Source organism: Schistocerca nitens, chromosome 4 (assembly GCF_023898315.1).
Source record: "Schistocerca nitens isolate TAMUIC-IGC-003100 chromosome 4, iqSchNite1.1, whole genome shotgun sequence".
Lineage (NCBI taxonomy): Eukaryota > Metazoa > Arthropoda > Insecta > Orthoptera > Acrididae > Schistocerca > Schistocerca nitens.
This window is the reverse complement of record NC_064617.1, coordinates 905822326-905839024: the sequence shown is the minus strand read 5'-3', so window position 1 is coordinate 905839024 and position 16699 is coordinate 905822326. Positions and strand designations below refer to the sequence as shown.

Genomic DNA, 16699 nt, shown 5'->3' with positions numbered 1-16699 from the left:
TCTTTACATACTACGCGAATATGTAATAAAAAATGGGGGTTCCTATTTAAAACAATGCAGTTGATATCCGTTTGACCTATGGCAGTGCCATCTGGTGGGCCAACCAAAGCGCCATCTGGTTTCCCCCTTCAAGCTAGACGAGTTTCGTTCTTTGCAGTTTTTTTTTCATTTGATGCTTATTTCGTAAGATATTTGGCCACTATCAATGGACCACCTTGTATGTATATACATATGTGTGCGTGTAAGTGCATGTGCACGCGTGCGCAACCAATCATTCAAGAGCTAATGACTTATTGCCTTTCCTCAGTTTTTGTTTATTATTTCCATCCCAAAATTGCCATTATTGCACCATACTGAGAATATATTTCCTTACCTTGAGCTGCCTGCCTGTAACGCCTTGTATCTTGCCATCCTGTGCACGTACCACAACTGAAGTGTCAACATCACCAGCACCACTACAGTCATAGCGTTCAATCACTTTAGGCTTTCCTTCACTAGTCACCTGCAATGGCAAACAAATTAAATCAGGACATTACTGCGTGAATTTTTGAACCACCATGCACAGAATTTTATCTCTCTCTATTGCACTGCTGATTGGTATAAAATCAATAGAGGTCTTGTGATGAAGCAAGCTGGGATATTTTTACTTCCCCTCTTGTTTTGCCTTCTGCCTCCTTGATTTGGTTTTTTTTTAACTAATTATCATTAACATATGTGATTATAATCTGCATTTATAAAAGAGAAAGGTTGGCCCACAGTTTTAAGCAATGTAACACCAGATCTAATTTGGTGCTCAGTTTTATGGATGCAATTGATTTTCTAATTTATTTTGACTATTCCTAATTAGTATCTTTCATTATAGGGTGAAATCAGTAATTGTTTTGTAGCTTAAATTCTATTGTTGACTTTTAAACAAATATAAATTCTTATAAACATTTGGAAGACTAGACTTCTTTAAGTATTTATTTGGCTCTATTTGAAAACATGTTAGCAAAGCCAGACCTTAATTAATTCGAAAGTAATGAACAGTTTTGACAAAAGTATTGTATGTGTACTTATATTTGTTAATGTCATGATTTAAACAAATCATTTGGCTTAACCCTCATAGTAGAAGAAACTGTTAAAAAGAACCAGTTTTTCGATGTATTCAGTTAATTTAACGAGTAATTTCTGTAATTTAAACTTCGAACAATGTGTAGTTTCAGTACCTATTATTGTGAGGATATATAAGGGCCTGATTTTTGGTCCCGAAACAGTCAGTCCACGACCGAGTTTCAGACAAGAAACCTCTGTTGGTTAGAATAACAATGCTTCAACTTAACTGTGGAATAGGCCTACGTGTTACACAATCAGGCCGTGTGTAAAAACAATGACAGTGTCTGCTCCATAGGTACCTTTCTATTCTTCAAGAACTGTGAACTTTATGGTTAGGTTTTTACTGCTTGTAGATGTTCAATAGTAAACTAGTTCAATAGTAAACTAGTTCAATAGTAAACTAGTTCAATAGTAAACTAGTTCAATAGTAAACTAGTTCAATAGTAAACTAGTTCAATAGTAAACTAGTTCAATAGTAAACTAGTTCAATAGTAAACTAGTTCAATAGTAAACTAGTTCAATAGTAAACTAGTTCAATAGTAAACTAGTTCAATAGTAAACTAGTTCAATAGTAAACTAGTTCAATAGTAAACTATTGTAGCAATATGTGAAGGTTCACCTGGAAACTATTACTGATGTGCATATGGGGGGCTGTGAAAAGTGAAAGTAAACACCTGTGAAACACAAATGTGCATGTGTCTGCTACATCATTTACAGTAGACAGTGCTGCAATTCCACCCCCTATTTTTTCAGCCAGTGCGTTCACACCAAGGACAACAAATGAAGAAATAAAGAAGGTGAAATTGTCACAATCTGTCTTCATGGTAGAATCCAATCAACATGAAGTGTAAATGAGGAGTTTACACAACGGCAATAGTGCAGCAAGTAACAAGGCTGTATAAGGCTGCAAATTCAGAAGCAGGCTAGGTTAAAAACCAAAGCTCCTAGATCGAAGCAAAGATATTTGCTGCATGAATGAAATATAGTCACCTGAGATGATAAAAAAAATCCATCAGAAAATTCGGAAATGGGGAGTGTGTTTTTGTATGAAAATCTCAAAGAAATGTCACTGTCTGACAGTTCTGCTGTCACATTTTCATAACAACAACATATTTTGCATTGAATATTGATATTTTGAGAACAAAAATACAACTGAAAGTGATAATTCAGTGCGTTTTCGGTGGTGATCATATCTTTCGTGTGATGCAAAGACTGAACTGATGTCAGTTTGTGGTAATTTGGTGTGTTGCAAACATTCAATAGATTTCAGTTCGTGTAAAAAAATGCCACCAGCGCAACGCAAGCCAACTACACAATTGTTGAGTCAATGAGATGGACTAAGAATGTATTCAGTGTTTGGAGGCAAATCAAATGAGAATTTCTCAAGTACAATCCATTATGACCCCGGAACAAGAGATCCAGTTGAGTTTGACTCCCTCAGTTGGAGCTTTTTTAAAAAAAAGGGAGAGAGAGAGTCACGTTTGGTTGACTGAACAAGCTACTTTGCCAGTGAAAAATAAAGATGTTGAAAATTCAAAGTTCGCCAATTGCATTCATTTAATACGATCAATTCCATTACTGATTCGCACGAAGTGGATTTAACCAATTTCAATTCCTGTATTCATTCGATTTGCCAAGAACGCCGTCACATAATTTGCAGCTCAAGGTTGACTTAGTGATAATCATGCCACGCAATCTGAATGAAATGGAACTATGCAGTGGAAAAAGACTCGTTGCTAAGAAGCTGATGAACAACACTACTAAAGCAACAATAATCATAGGGAAGTTCAAAGGCGAGGATGTTCCGAGTCTGACCAACTAGATGTTTCAATTTAAGCATGCCCAGTTTCCAATTTGCCTTTAAGTCGCAATGATGATTAATAAATCACAACACCAGTCATTGGAAGTGTGTGCAATAAACCTTGAATAAATGTTTTTTCCATGGGCAGTTGTACATGGCATGCTGGTGAGTCAATAAGCCATCTGTGCTACTCATTTTCTCTCCACAAGGAAAGACAGAAAATATCGTTCATCACCAAGTGTTGCATTGAATGCCTTAAAAGCACAACAAATTACTGTAAAAACAACGAATTCAGATTTATTTAATTTCAATAAATTAATGATCTTAAATTGTTTTGTTTCAATTCACACCAATCTAAGGGTTCAGTTGCATGAATCCCTTCTTGACCGTCTGACACACAATGCACAGCCTACATCCCTGCAGATATAGACATACCATAGAATGAACACTTTTTACTAAACTGCAGTCGTTTTTAAAAGAAAATAGGAAATTTGTGCTTATGGATAGTTTTATAATCCTACCTGTTCATAGATTAAAACCATGCAGAATACTTTCAATAAAACTACTATCCTCACAGATCCAGGTGCTGGAAATGCCTCTCTCATATCCTGTGTACTAACCATTGTAACCAATTTACCCATTCACCATTTTGACTTCTATTCACAATCAAGGTTCCATTTGGAATAACAAAAAAAAAAGATCGGAGAGAGGAGTATCTGGACAGATAAGGGGAGAGGAAATGGAGATGAAGAAGATGAAGGGGGATATGGACAGAGAGATGAGGGAGGAGAAGATGGATGGAGAGAGTGTGGGATAAGCACTGTGTAGGGACAGATATTGGGGAAGGGGTGCAGGGGATGGAGCAGGAGGAGATGGACAAAGGATGGCGGGGGGGGGGGGGGGGGGAGAAAAGGGATATAGAGGGGGATTTATATCTAATTCCCATACATATTCAGCAACTGCAAAGCATTGCTGGGTTTGCCAGTATGTAGATAAACTACATAACTATGTGAGCTTTACACACTAGGCATATCAGCAAATTATCAATTGTCTCATGGTGAAAGGAACTTGCTACTAAATTAATTTCAAAAAATATATGAGAAAACAGCAAATGGAATGAAATGCTATTACCATTGTTCTTATAATATTTTTCACATGTGAATTATTTGGAATGAATGAGGCCCTTTATTACATGGACACAGCATCTTCACAACACTAATCCCCCCTCTTGCTCAAACTAAATGCATAAAAACACATTACCAGAAGAAGAGAAATCACATTCAGCAGTCCACCAAATGCCAAAACAAATACAATAGATAGACAAGCATACAAATTTATAAAGGTTGCTGAAACTCAAAGTTTTTGAGATATTTGAAGACTTCAAGTAGCAAACGATATGAAAAAAAGACAAAGAATGGATAAGTTGCACAGATATGGAAGGAAGGAAAATCAGTATTTAATGGCCTACCTATGAGAGATCATCAGAGACATTGCACAAGCTCAGACTGGGGAGGGGTTGGGATGGAAATCTGCCATGCCCATTCAAAAGAACCAACCTGGCAGTCACCTTAAGCAATTTAAGGAAATAATAGAAAACCTAAATCTGGTGGTTAGATGGTAATTTGAACTGTCACCCTTGTGAATACAAGTCCAACTCCTTACTACTGCATCACCTTGCTCAATAACTCACTTCAAGTCATTGGTGTAACATCCTTTATACAAATGGTTGGCTAGCAGTATTAAAATGCATCCTTTGAAATAAGACCTATTTATTACAAGAATGAAACTATGAGGATGGTTTGAAAATTTCATGGAATCACCACAAGAGGTCAGCACTAGCGCAACGAGCTGTTCATGTGTCATTCATTCATTGGACCGTTGCCTGTAAACACGTGCCATGTCAGTGCAGTTGGAAGAGAGCTCTGTTGTTGTTCCTGTGTAGTGATTTGCAAAGATGGGAGGAAATAAAAAAAAAAAATAAGTAAACGAGATTCAAGCAGTGATTAAATACTTTGTAAAGAAAGGTATGAAAGCAAAGGACATTCATGCCAATTTCCAGAATACACCAAGGGACACTGCTCCTCCATTTACAACTGTTGTCAAGTGGACAAATTAATTCAAATTTGGTCAGGAGAGATTAGATGATGATCCATGCAGTGGTTAGCCAAGATGTGTTACTACTCCAGAAATCATTGCAAAAGTGCACAAAATGGTCATGAAGGATCGCCAATTGAAAGTGCGTGAAATTGGTCACGCTTTACAGATGTCATCTGAAAGGGTATATCACATTTTAACTGAAGAATTAGAAATGAAAAAATTATCTGCAAGATAGGTGCCACGAATGGTAAAACGTGGCTGCACACTTGTGCCATCGACATGGCAAATTTACATGAATTAAGGTATGAATTGCTGCCACACCCGTCATTCACCTGATATGACTCCATCAGACTTCCATCTCTCCCCAAAACCGAAAATTTTTCTTGGTAGATGAATATTCACTTCAAACGAAGAATTGATAGCCAGAGTTGACAACTATTTTGCAGGCCCGGAGGAAACTTTTTCAAGATGGGATCAAGGCACTAGAACATCAGTGGACCAAGTGCATTAATCTACAAGGAGACTACATTGAAGAAAAAAAAAAGTTTCAGTGATTTCAGTACTTTTTTTCTATTCCATTCTGAGAACTTTTCAAACCACCCTCATAAATACAACTTCTGAGAATAATTTCTACACAACTTGAAAACAGCACTGTCTTGAGGAGCAAGGAAGATTAATAACAACACTGCCCTACTAAGCTGGGAGCTCATAGGCGTCTATGGTTGAACAGAAAGGTGTCTTAACATCAAGGTCCCATGATGTGTTCAGCTCGTAGGCAGTTACATGCAAGCACTGCAATGCTGTGCCCTTGGCAGCCGTGACTGAAGTGCAACAGGGGACATGGCTCACAGTGAGGGCAGCAAGACACCATGGTGGACAACTCCACTCCGGCAGGTGTGGCTGGGTCTGTTGCAGAACTTTTAACAGAGACTGGTTGTCTGTCTGCCATAGCCCTGAGTATAACTGGCTTTCAAAGAGTGGAACGCTGACCTAAATAGGTCCCTGCAGAAGGATAAATCCACTGTGCCACATGGACAAAAGACCACAGGGATGTAACTTGGAACCACGACTGCAGTGACATTGCTGTGACTTACACACCATGTTGTGGTAAGGCTGGCAGCCTGGATGATGTGGCAGCCACATGCTGTTTGAATGAACACAGTACCATTACTACCTACAAATGTGGTCCAGCCCTGCATATACCACAGTCGAAAGGTGAGAAGTAGTAAGCAAAGAAGATCTCATAATGGACAATCTTATGTATATGAATGCTGTAAGGTTGTTGCTGTTAATGAACACATTCATTATTTGATTAGCAGCTATCTATGACTACCTACACTTCACGGGTAAAACAATTGCATGAAGAGTCGCAAGGGGAGTGCTCCTTAGTGTTTTGACTGTGGGTTTGTGCGGGACAGTAAGTGACTGGTGAGACAAAGCATGGTATATCTATTTCTGGACAATGTTTGGAGGTAATTGCCGTCTGTAAAGGGCTCACTGAGGCCCTTGGTATATTTGGAGAGAGACTGCTTATGATTGCCAATGTGATGACCCCGGGTGGCTAGGCTGTCTGGAACGGACTAGTGTGGAATGGTTGACAGCTGTTGGGGTGGAGGAACTGTTAGTGGTTGGTAGGTCTGATGTGCACAGAGGTATTTGTGTATCCATCCTTGAGGCTGAGGTTGATATTGAGGATGGTGGTTTGTTGGGCTCAGGAGAACCAGGTGAAACAAACAGGAGAGAAGGTGTTGAGGTTTTGGAGGAATGTGAATAGCGTGTTTTCCCCCTTGTTTCAGGGCACGAAGATGTCATTAATAAATATGAACCACATGAGGGGTTTGGGATTCTGCATGGCTGGGAAGGATTCCTCTAGACTGCCCACGAATAGGTTTACACAGAATGGTGCCATGTGGGTGTCCACTGATGTACCATGGATTTGATTGTAGGTAATGCCTTTAAAAGAGCAGTAATTATGAGTGTAGATATAATTTGTTATGATGACAAGGAAGGAGGTTGTAGGTTTGTAGTCAGTCGGACATTGGGAAAGATAATGCTCAATTCCGAGAAAGCTGTGGACATCATCATGTCTTAAGTCTGGACAGGGGTGGCATTGACTATGATGAGCAGGCTGCTGTGTTGCAAAAGAACAGGAACTGTGTAGAGCAATGGAGGAAATTGTTGGCATCTTTTAGACAGGAGGATAGGTTAAGGGTTATAGGCAGAAGGTGTGCAGAACTGTAGACCTATATCTCTAACTTCGATCACTTGTAGAATATTGGAGCACATATTATGTTCGAGTATAGTGACTCTTCTGGATACTAGAAATCTACTCTGCAGGAATCAGCATGGGTTTCGAAAAAGACGATCGTGTGAAACCCAGAATGCACTATTTGTCCACGAGACTCAGAGGGCCATATACACGGGTTCCCAGGTAGATGCCGTGTTTCTTGACTTCCGCAAAGCATTTGATACAGTTCCCCACAGTCGTTTAATGAACGAAGTAAGAGTATATGGACTATCAGACCAATTGTGTGATTGGATTGAAGAGTTCCAAGATAACAGAACACAGCATGTCATTCTCAATGGAGAGAAGTCTTCCAAAGTAAGAGTGAATTCAGGTGTGCCGCAAGGGAGTATCATAGAACTGTTGCTATTCACTATATATATATATATATATATATATATATATATATATATATACACTCCTGGAAATGGAAAAAAGAACACATTGACACCGGTGTGTCAGACCCACCATACTTGCTCCGGACACTGCGAGAGGGCTGTACAAGCAATGATCACACGCACAGCACAGCGGACACACCAGGAACCGCGGTGTTGGCCGTCGAATGGCGCTAGCTGCGCAGCATTTGTGCACCGCCGCCGTCAGTGTGAGCCAGTTTGCCGTGGCATACGGAGCTCCATCGCAGCCTTTAACACTGGTAGCATGCCGCGACAGCGTGGACGTGAACCGTATGTGCAGTTGACGGACTTTGAGCGAGGGCGTATAGTGGGCATGCGGGAGGCCGGGTGGTCGTACCGCCGAATTGCTCAACACGTGGGGCGTGAGGTCTCCACAGTACATCGATGTTGTCGCCAGTGGTCGGCGGAAGGTGCACGTGCCCGTCGACCTGGGACCGGACCGCAGCGACGCACGGATGCACGCCAAGACCGTAGGATCCTACGCAGTGCCGTAGGGGACCGCACCGCCACTTCCCAGCAAATTAGGGACACTGTTGCTCCTGGGGTATCGGCGATGACCATTCGCAACCGTCTCCATGAAGCTGGGCTACGGTCCCGCACACCGTTAGGCCGTCTTCCGCTCACGCCCCAACATCGTGCAGCCCGCCTCCAGTGGTGTCGCGACAGGCGTGAATGGAGGGACGAATGGAGACGTGTCGTCTTCAGCGATGAGAGTCGCTTCTGCCTTGGTGCCAATGATGGTCGTATGCGTGTTTGGCGCCGTGCAGGTGAGCGCCACAATCAGGACTGCATACGACCGAGGCACACAGGGCCAACACCCGGCATCATGGTGTGGGGAGCGATCTCCTACACTGGCCGTACACCACTGGTGATCGTCGAGGGGACACTGAATAGTGCACGGTACATCCAAACCGTCATCGAACCCATCGTTCTACCATTCCTAGACCGGCAAGGGAACTTGCTGTTCCAACAGGACAATGCACGTCCGCATGTATCCCGTGCCACCCAACGTGCTCTAGAAGGTGTAAGTCAACTACCCTGGCCAGCAAGATCTCCGGATCTGTCCCCCATTGAGCATGTTTGGGACTGGATGAAGCGTCGTCTCACGCGGTCTGCACGTCCAGCACGAACGCTGGTCCAACTGAGGCGCCAGGTGGAAATGGCATGGCAAGCCGTTCCACAGGACTACATCCAGCATCTCTACGATCGTCTCCATGGGAGAATAGCAGCCTGCATTGCTGCGAAAGGTGGATATACACTGTACTAGTGCCGACATTGTGCATGCTCTGTTGCCTGTGTCTATGTGCCTGTGGTTCTGTCAGTGTGATCATGTGATGTATCTGACCCCAGGAATGTGTCAATAAAGTTTCCCCTTCCTGGGACAATGAATTCACGGTGTTCTTATTTCAATTTCCAGGAGTGTATATATGACCTTGTGGATAACATCGGAAGTTCAGTGAGGCTATTTGTGATGATGCTGTAATATATCGAGAGGTGTAACAATGGAAAATTGTACTGAAATGCAGGAGGATCTACAATGAATTGACGCATGGTGCAGGGAATGGCAATTGAATCTCAATGTAGACAAGTATAATGTGCTGCAAATACACAGAAAGAAAGATCCTTTATCATTTAGCTAAAATATAGCAGGTCAGCAACTGGAAGCAGTTAATTCCATAAATTATCTGGAAGTAGGCATTAGGAGTGATTTAAAAAGGAATGACCACACAAAATTAATCGTCGGTAAAGCAAATGCCAGACTGATTCATTGGAAGTATGATAAGGAAATGCAGTCCGAAACCAAAGGAGGTAGGTGACAATACACTTGTTCGCCCACTGCTTGAATACTGCTCACCGGTGTGGGATCTGTACCAGATAGAGTCGATAGAAGAGATAGAGAAGATCCAACGGAGAGCAGCGCGCTTCGTTACAGGATCATTTAGTAATCGCGAAAGCGTTACGGAGATGATAGATAAACTCCAGTGGAAGACTCTGCTCAGTAGCTCGGTACGGGCTTTTGTTGGAGTTTCAAGAACATACCTTCACCGAGGAGTCAAGCAGTATATTGCTCCCTTCTACGTATATCTCGCGAAGAGACCATGAGGATAAAATCAGAGAGATTAGAGCCCACACATGAATACCGAAAATCGTTCTTTCCATGAACAATATGAGACTGAAATAGAAGGGAGAACCGATAGAGGTACTCAAGGTACCCTCCGCCACACACCGTCAGGTGGCTTGCGGAGTATGGATGTAGATGTGTTGGTCCACAAGGGGTGAGATTCTCTCTGTGGAGGCACCATAACCAGAAGCAATGGGTTGTCCTAGGTGGCTGTATTTACGAAATTCAGGAAACATGTAGAAGGCAGGAGTGTGGGAAATAGTGTGGGCGAGGAGGGATATAGACTCAAGGGAGAGGTTCTGTGATGGACCTAAGGATTGGAGGAGAGACTGTAGATCACACTGGATTTCTGGAATGGGGTTACTGTGGCAGAGTTTGTGCATGGACATATCTGATATCTGGTGGAATCCTCCTGGAATTGAGCATTATCTTTCCCAATGTCCAACTGACTACAAACCTACAACCTCCTTCCTTGTCACCAAGACCAATTACATCCACACCCATAATTACTGCTCCTTTGAAGGAATTACCTACAATCAAATCCACGGTACATCAATGGGCACCCATATGGCACCGGTTCTTGTGAACCTAATCGTGGACAGTTTAGAGGAATCCCTCCTGATCACACAGACTCCCAATCCTTTCAACTGTTTAAGATTCGTTAATGACATCTTCATGCTCTGGAACAAGGGTGAAGACACCCTACTCACATTCCTGCAGAACCTCACCAACTTCTCCCATGTTCACTTCACCTAGTTCTCCTCAGCCCAACAAGGCACATCCTCAATACCAGCCTCAGCCTCAAGAATGTACACATCAGTACCTCCATCCATATCAGATCTATCACCAACTAACAGTATCTCCACTCCAACAGCTATCAACCACTCCACACCAGGAATCACTTCCAGACAGCCTAGCCCCCTGGAGATCATCACATCTGTAGTCATTAGCAGTCTCTCTCCAAATATGCCAACAGCCACACAAAGGTCTTCACAGACTGCAATTACCCTCCAAACCTTGTCCACAAACAGATACTCCATGCCTTCTCACACCAGTTACCTACCATCCCCCTTACACCCCTAGACAAACCACAAAGGACCACATCTCATCATTCAGTATCACCCGGGACTGGAACAACTTAATCACATTCTCTGCAACTGTGACTATTCTCTCTTATTCTGCCATAAATTCAAAATGTCCTGCTCACCCCTCCAACAGTGGCATTCTGCCACCCACCGACCTATGCAATATCCTTGTCTATCCCTACACCACCCCCTGTTCCCAATCACGTATCTCTGCTGTGGTGACAGACAGACAATACATGGCATGACGCTTACATCATCCCACTATGAACTACTCCAGTCCTGCCACTGGCAGCTCCTATTACATCCAGGGCCAGCTGTGAAGGTAGCCATGTGATATACAAACTCAACAACACTACTGTGCTGCTTCCTATGAGGGCAGGAATGCTAATATGCTGTTCGTCCACATGCGTGGCCACCATCACACTGGCCAAGAGACACCAGCTGCTGAACATATCGCCTGAAACACAATTTGCTTCACTATAAGGACTTCATTTATTCACAGCCTGTGCCATCCGGGTTCTTCCCACCAACACCAGCTTTTTTAGAGTTGGCACAGGTAGAAACTCTCCCTACAACATTTGGTTTGCTCCTGTAATGCCCCTGGCCTCAAACTCAATAGTTGCTGTCGTCCTGCCTGCGCCCTTCCCTGCTCCCACTTCAGTACCCACATGCCTCCAACCCTATCAATGCTCGTAAAAGTTCATCCTCCTCCTCTACTTCCCTCCTCTCCCTTTCCCCCTCCAGCACAGCCTCCCAATGCAGCATATAGCAGCCCTTCCCTGTCTTCACCATGTCCTTACACACTCCGACAAGCAGCACTAGTCTCTCCCTCACTCCTACCCAGCTATTCCTCCCCCATCATCTTACTCCATGCCTCCTATTTAACCCCACTACCCACCTGACTGCTGCACACATCAGATGTGGTCTCAGTCAGGCCCTAGTGCCTGGTGACTGGTCATGTGTGTGAGATTTACTACATGAATGTGTGAGAGTTCTGCTTCTGAAGGAGTTCATCCAAAAGCTGAAAATATTTCTGGTGTTCATTTTCATTGTGCCTGTCTGTGACTCAATATCCCCGCCATGTGGTGAGTAGCAATCTGTCTCTTCTACATTTTTGTTATTCTATCCCGAACCTTCCATTGTTTGTTAATAAGACTTAGAGAACTCAACATTTGGGTCTTCAACAGACTTACTAAAATACTTACAGCTAAGTAAGGATAAAAAGTATAGAAGTTTCACTTACTCTAATGATCAATAGTGTACACTTTGGACAGTTTATATATGGTGCAATGTGAACTACTGTCAACAAAGATTACCTTGTTGATCACTTATTAAATAATTATAATCCAGATACTCCAGGGTTAACAACAATTCCCAACCTAGGAATTTAGACAATACAGAAACTCCTGAAATGGAAGCCATACTTGCCATGTAGTAATTTGAAATTTTAGATTTACTGCTTCCACCTCATTAGAATATAAGATGCACTCCGTTAAAATGAAGCACACTGTTAATCTGCATGCTACAAGCACCACAAAGTGGTCATTCTGCAAGAGTAAAATGCCATATGTGAGAGCACTATGTCCCATTTGGAGATTGGTGAGACTGATTTCATCTTAACCTGAGAATTAGAACAAGGAATTCTCTCCCATGATAAAATAAGTAATTATGTAGGCAGCCCAGTGACTTCTAATCTAAATGTTTCTGCATCTGAATAAATCTCATTTGTGAGCAAAATAACATCTAATTTGTATAAATTAAAAGAAAACAATGGGGTGTTTTGGTGATACTGTAGAGTGAATGATAGCGATAAAGTATGTTCTGTTGGACGGCATCACATGAAACACTGGTAATAGTGAAGGCTCTTGTAATTAACTGTTTTGTGAAGCTGGAGAGGATTAAATTTTTCACTCTGTTTTAGTGCCATGAGGAGCTACATCTGGAGGGTACGGAGATTACCATAATTTTTAAAATGACAGTAAGTGCAAAGAGAAGACAGTGGCTCTTTTTTTAAGGGATATGCAGGACACCTTAATCATTATGGACAGGAATGTAAAATTTGCACGAGTCCTGACTTGACCACACTACCTCATTCAGTAATGATGTTGCAAAAGACATAACGTGACAAGTAGGAACAAACAATCCATATTCCTGCTGTTACATTCCACAACATGCAACAGGATTTAGTGTGGTGGTGTAGAAGAAAGCAAAGTTCAGCGAACCTGTTGGAAGTAGACTGGTAGGAAGTATTTTTGCAAGAAGGCAACACACAAAAATTAAAAGAAAGAAGACTAGTATTAGTAGCAGATAACAATCATGTGACAGTAAAACAAAGCAAAAAATATGTCCGCCTTATCACAGAACCATTCTGGGATCTAGTTTAGTAATCGGCAGTTGTACCAAATGATGTAAGATCTTCAAGCCGTGCCATGAAATGAGATCGGCACTAAAATATTTTTCTCCTCAGCAGGGATAATGAAGCACGCAATCTGTTGTCCATGAAGAGGACTTTTATTTCAGATTAAGAGTTAATCGTTCCATTTAAACTGACTGAGCTATAAATAACACTGGAGAACACAAATGCAGACATTTCTGTAGCAGACATTTATCCTGAATTACTAATGCACACAGCCCAAGACAATCTAGATGGTACCTCACATCCTTTTCTGTTTAATACTATAATGCTGGCCTTTGTTTCCACTCAGTAAGTTAGCTATAGTGATTGCCATAAATAAACTCACAAAGGAAGGTAAGCACTTGGGCTATTCACACTTTGCTCTCTCCTTTAAATCAGTCATAGGATCTTTGAGAGAGCACTGCCATTCAACACTGAAGATAAAATAAGCATTGTTAACCTGAAGCACAAGCTATCTTTACACTTGAACAAGTCTGTTGTAAGCAAGTATTTACTGTGACTTTTATTGAGAGTAGCTTGAAGAAGAACCTGAAGACTGCACTATTTCTGCAGCTGTGTCAGTTCCTATGAGAAGAAATAGCAACAAGGTCAGCTCCTAAAATTCTTTAATATTAACCCTTGTAATAGGCTAGGCAGATTTCCTAACATGATCATTAGCCATAGATTTAGACTCAACAAAGGAAACAAAATGAGCTGATTGAGAACAAAGTATTGGCATTTTCCAGTCTGTGGAGGAGCAGCTTTTTTCAGAGACCGTACCATCCTTTTTTGTGTCTGTGAGTCTCAATTACCATTTAATAATGTTACAACAAGTGTGAACTGGGGGCAAAAGATATATTTGTATGCGCAGACTAAGGCAGTGCGAGAGCTAGGTGCTCTCTGGAATGTGATGGCATTAGTCCATGTTTGTGACTTCATTATGAAGAGTGGATGCTGTCTCTTGTGCTAGATTTCAATGAGAATGATTGCATGTACTATTATATAATAACGAGTGTTGTTGTAGATACCATTAAAGAAGTTTAACTAAATGTAAAAGTTACATCAACACGTGGACAAGATTTAAATGACAACGGAAGTAAAGAGAGAGGGAATGTGTGTACAGATTCTTGGAGAATATAATTATTTTATCAAGGCACATTATTGGTCAGTCTTTCAATTATTTAGTTTCAGTGATGAACCAGTATATTATTGTCGGCAGTAGGGATAGGTGCAGGAGGGATGTGTAGTATGAACCTGAACCACAGTCATTTCACTGCTTAGGGGGATTTATTATTTCACTGAATTTCAATTCCTATACAATGCGACAACTACAGTCCACCTTCCACTTATAGGACTACACACTCACATGTTTGGGACTCCCTGAGCTGCCTATAAACGTATGAATTTATGGAACCAATTTTAAAACTATATCCTGGAGGATCTCCTCATAATGGGTCAACTGAATGAAAAGGACACCTGATCTAAGAGGACCGTAAAAGTTACACCATGAAATTGCATGGTTAAAATGTTCACGGGAACAAGGTAATCTAATGACTTATCAGTACTGCAAGCCGTAACCCAGACTTCAGTTCCCAGTTGCACTATATTGTGCACCTGTCTGTCAAGATTGTTATCAAGCAAATAATGTTGACGTGCATGTACACACAGTTTGGGTGATAATTTGTGAGTCACTATGTGACCCACCAGTCAGTCGACTTCCCATTTTGGGGAACATCGTCCCACTACCGAACCAAAGGAATACGGCTCTTATAAGAATATACCAGAGAGCCAAAATCAATTCAGGCTACTTTACCACACAGGCCTTAGGAACTATCTTCATGTTCAGTTTATCCAGAGTCAGAAGAAATAATTAACAATAGCTTTGGCTTGAAGTACGAATTTTAGGAAACCAAGAGTGAGATCAGCTTAAGACACCATGAAATTGTTAAAGATGCAATGGTTAGATTAGCAAGTTTCTAGATGCCATGGAAATAATGTGATAATTAAGTGAATTTACATCAGTGCAATCTAGACCAAGGGACTCTTGGTGTTACTGTCATTGAAAAGGAGAGCCTCAGTCATCACAGAGAGGTGTCGCTAAAGAACAGTATCACGTGGTCTATGCACTGCATATCAAGCTGAGAGCACTGCATATCAGTTTCTTTACAATGATATTTGATGGTGCTGTTCTACCAAAATTTCTACTTCATCATTTTGTGTTATGTTTTTCACATAAGAAACAGTTTTATTCTTTGCAAAACTTTTCTTTTTAATGATTGGAGAATGTGATGTATAAAATCCACGTGTAAACATAGTGTCAACAATGAACGATGCACAAGATTATTCTACATAAAACTGTTCCACAAAACATTCTATTGGTGAACCAAGGTCAACCTCCTATATGCCAATCAATTTATTTTAATAAATATCACATGAACTACTTTGACTAATGAAGCAGATTTAATTACTCTCTGTTTCTGCATTACTAACTGAAGTCATGTTCCTGTCAGATTGCATTCAGAAAATCCTTGATCAAACTGGTCAAGTGAAGAATTCAGTACTGAGTGTTGGCGTTGACCCATGAAGTAATGATGTGCCAGAAGTCATTTATGAACGGTGAATTTGAGAGGTAGCCTATGAGAAGAGAGTTTCGTAGCAGGTGGCTTGCTTGAAGTATCACTGTTAAATTTTGATGTCAGAAAAGTTGCTGAGAGTGTTATTTGTGAAAGACTGACGTCCAAGCTGAAACGTCACATATACCACCGTCAAATTTAACAGCCACAGCCATATGTTTACACATGAGACTGTTGATATACTGTGCACCATTATTTTTCTGCATAAGTAGTGTACCACTGCTGTCTAAGCATTTGTGCACAAATCAAGAGCGTGCAACATGTTAACTGCAATACTTCCCGAAAAATCAGCAGGATATTAAATGTGTATTTCATCCACCCCCTCAAACCTTGACACTGTTAGGCTCAGTGAAGGATAATCTAGGCATTCAAAAACCAGGGGTACGCCAAATCTCCTGCCAGCGTGGCAAAGCATACGTACGGAAACCTGTTTGCACGGCAGAAGGTACGTGCCATGAACACAAGTACCATCCTGAATTACTCCAGATCACCAAATCAGCAGCAGCCAATCACAGAATAAAAACTGGCCGTACTACAGATCATGACAAAACTAAAATACTTAGGCAATCTTGTGTGATTAGAGACAACACCGGAACTACAGTCCAAAATGGTCTAAGCAATGAAGATAGTGGCCTACAACACAGTCAGGCATGAAACCCCACAATGAGCCTAGTAAAAGAAAAGCTTTCTTGTACAGTGAAATCCGTATCTAACAGCAGTAGTCAACTGAAATATAATGGAGTAATTACAATGTGACCAGCCAGACACTCT

General features: G+C 41.5%; 1 protein-coding gene across 1 annotated transcript in view; it reads right to left on the bottom strand.

Annotated features, from left to right (window-relative positions):
- LOC126253474 (tripeptidyl-peptidase 2) overlaps positions 1-16699 on the bottom strand; it is a 310223-nt gene that overhangs the window by 277324 nt on the left and 16200 nt on the right. Inside the window, exon 2 of the mRNA XM_049954832.1 lies at positions 374-502. Coding sequence (XP_049810789.1) covers positions 374-502 — 129 coding nt within the window. The remainder of the gene's footprint in view (positions 1-373; positions 503-16699) is intronic.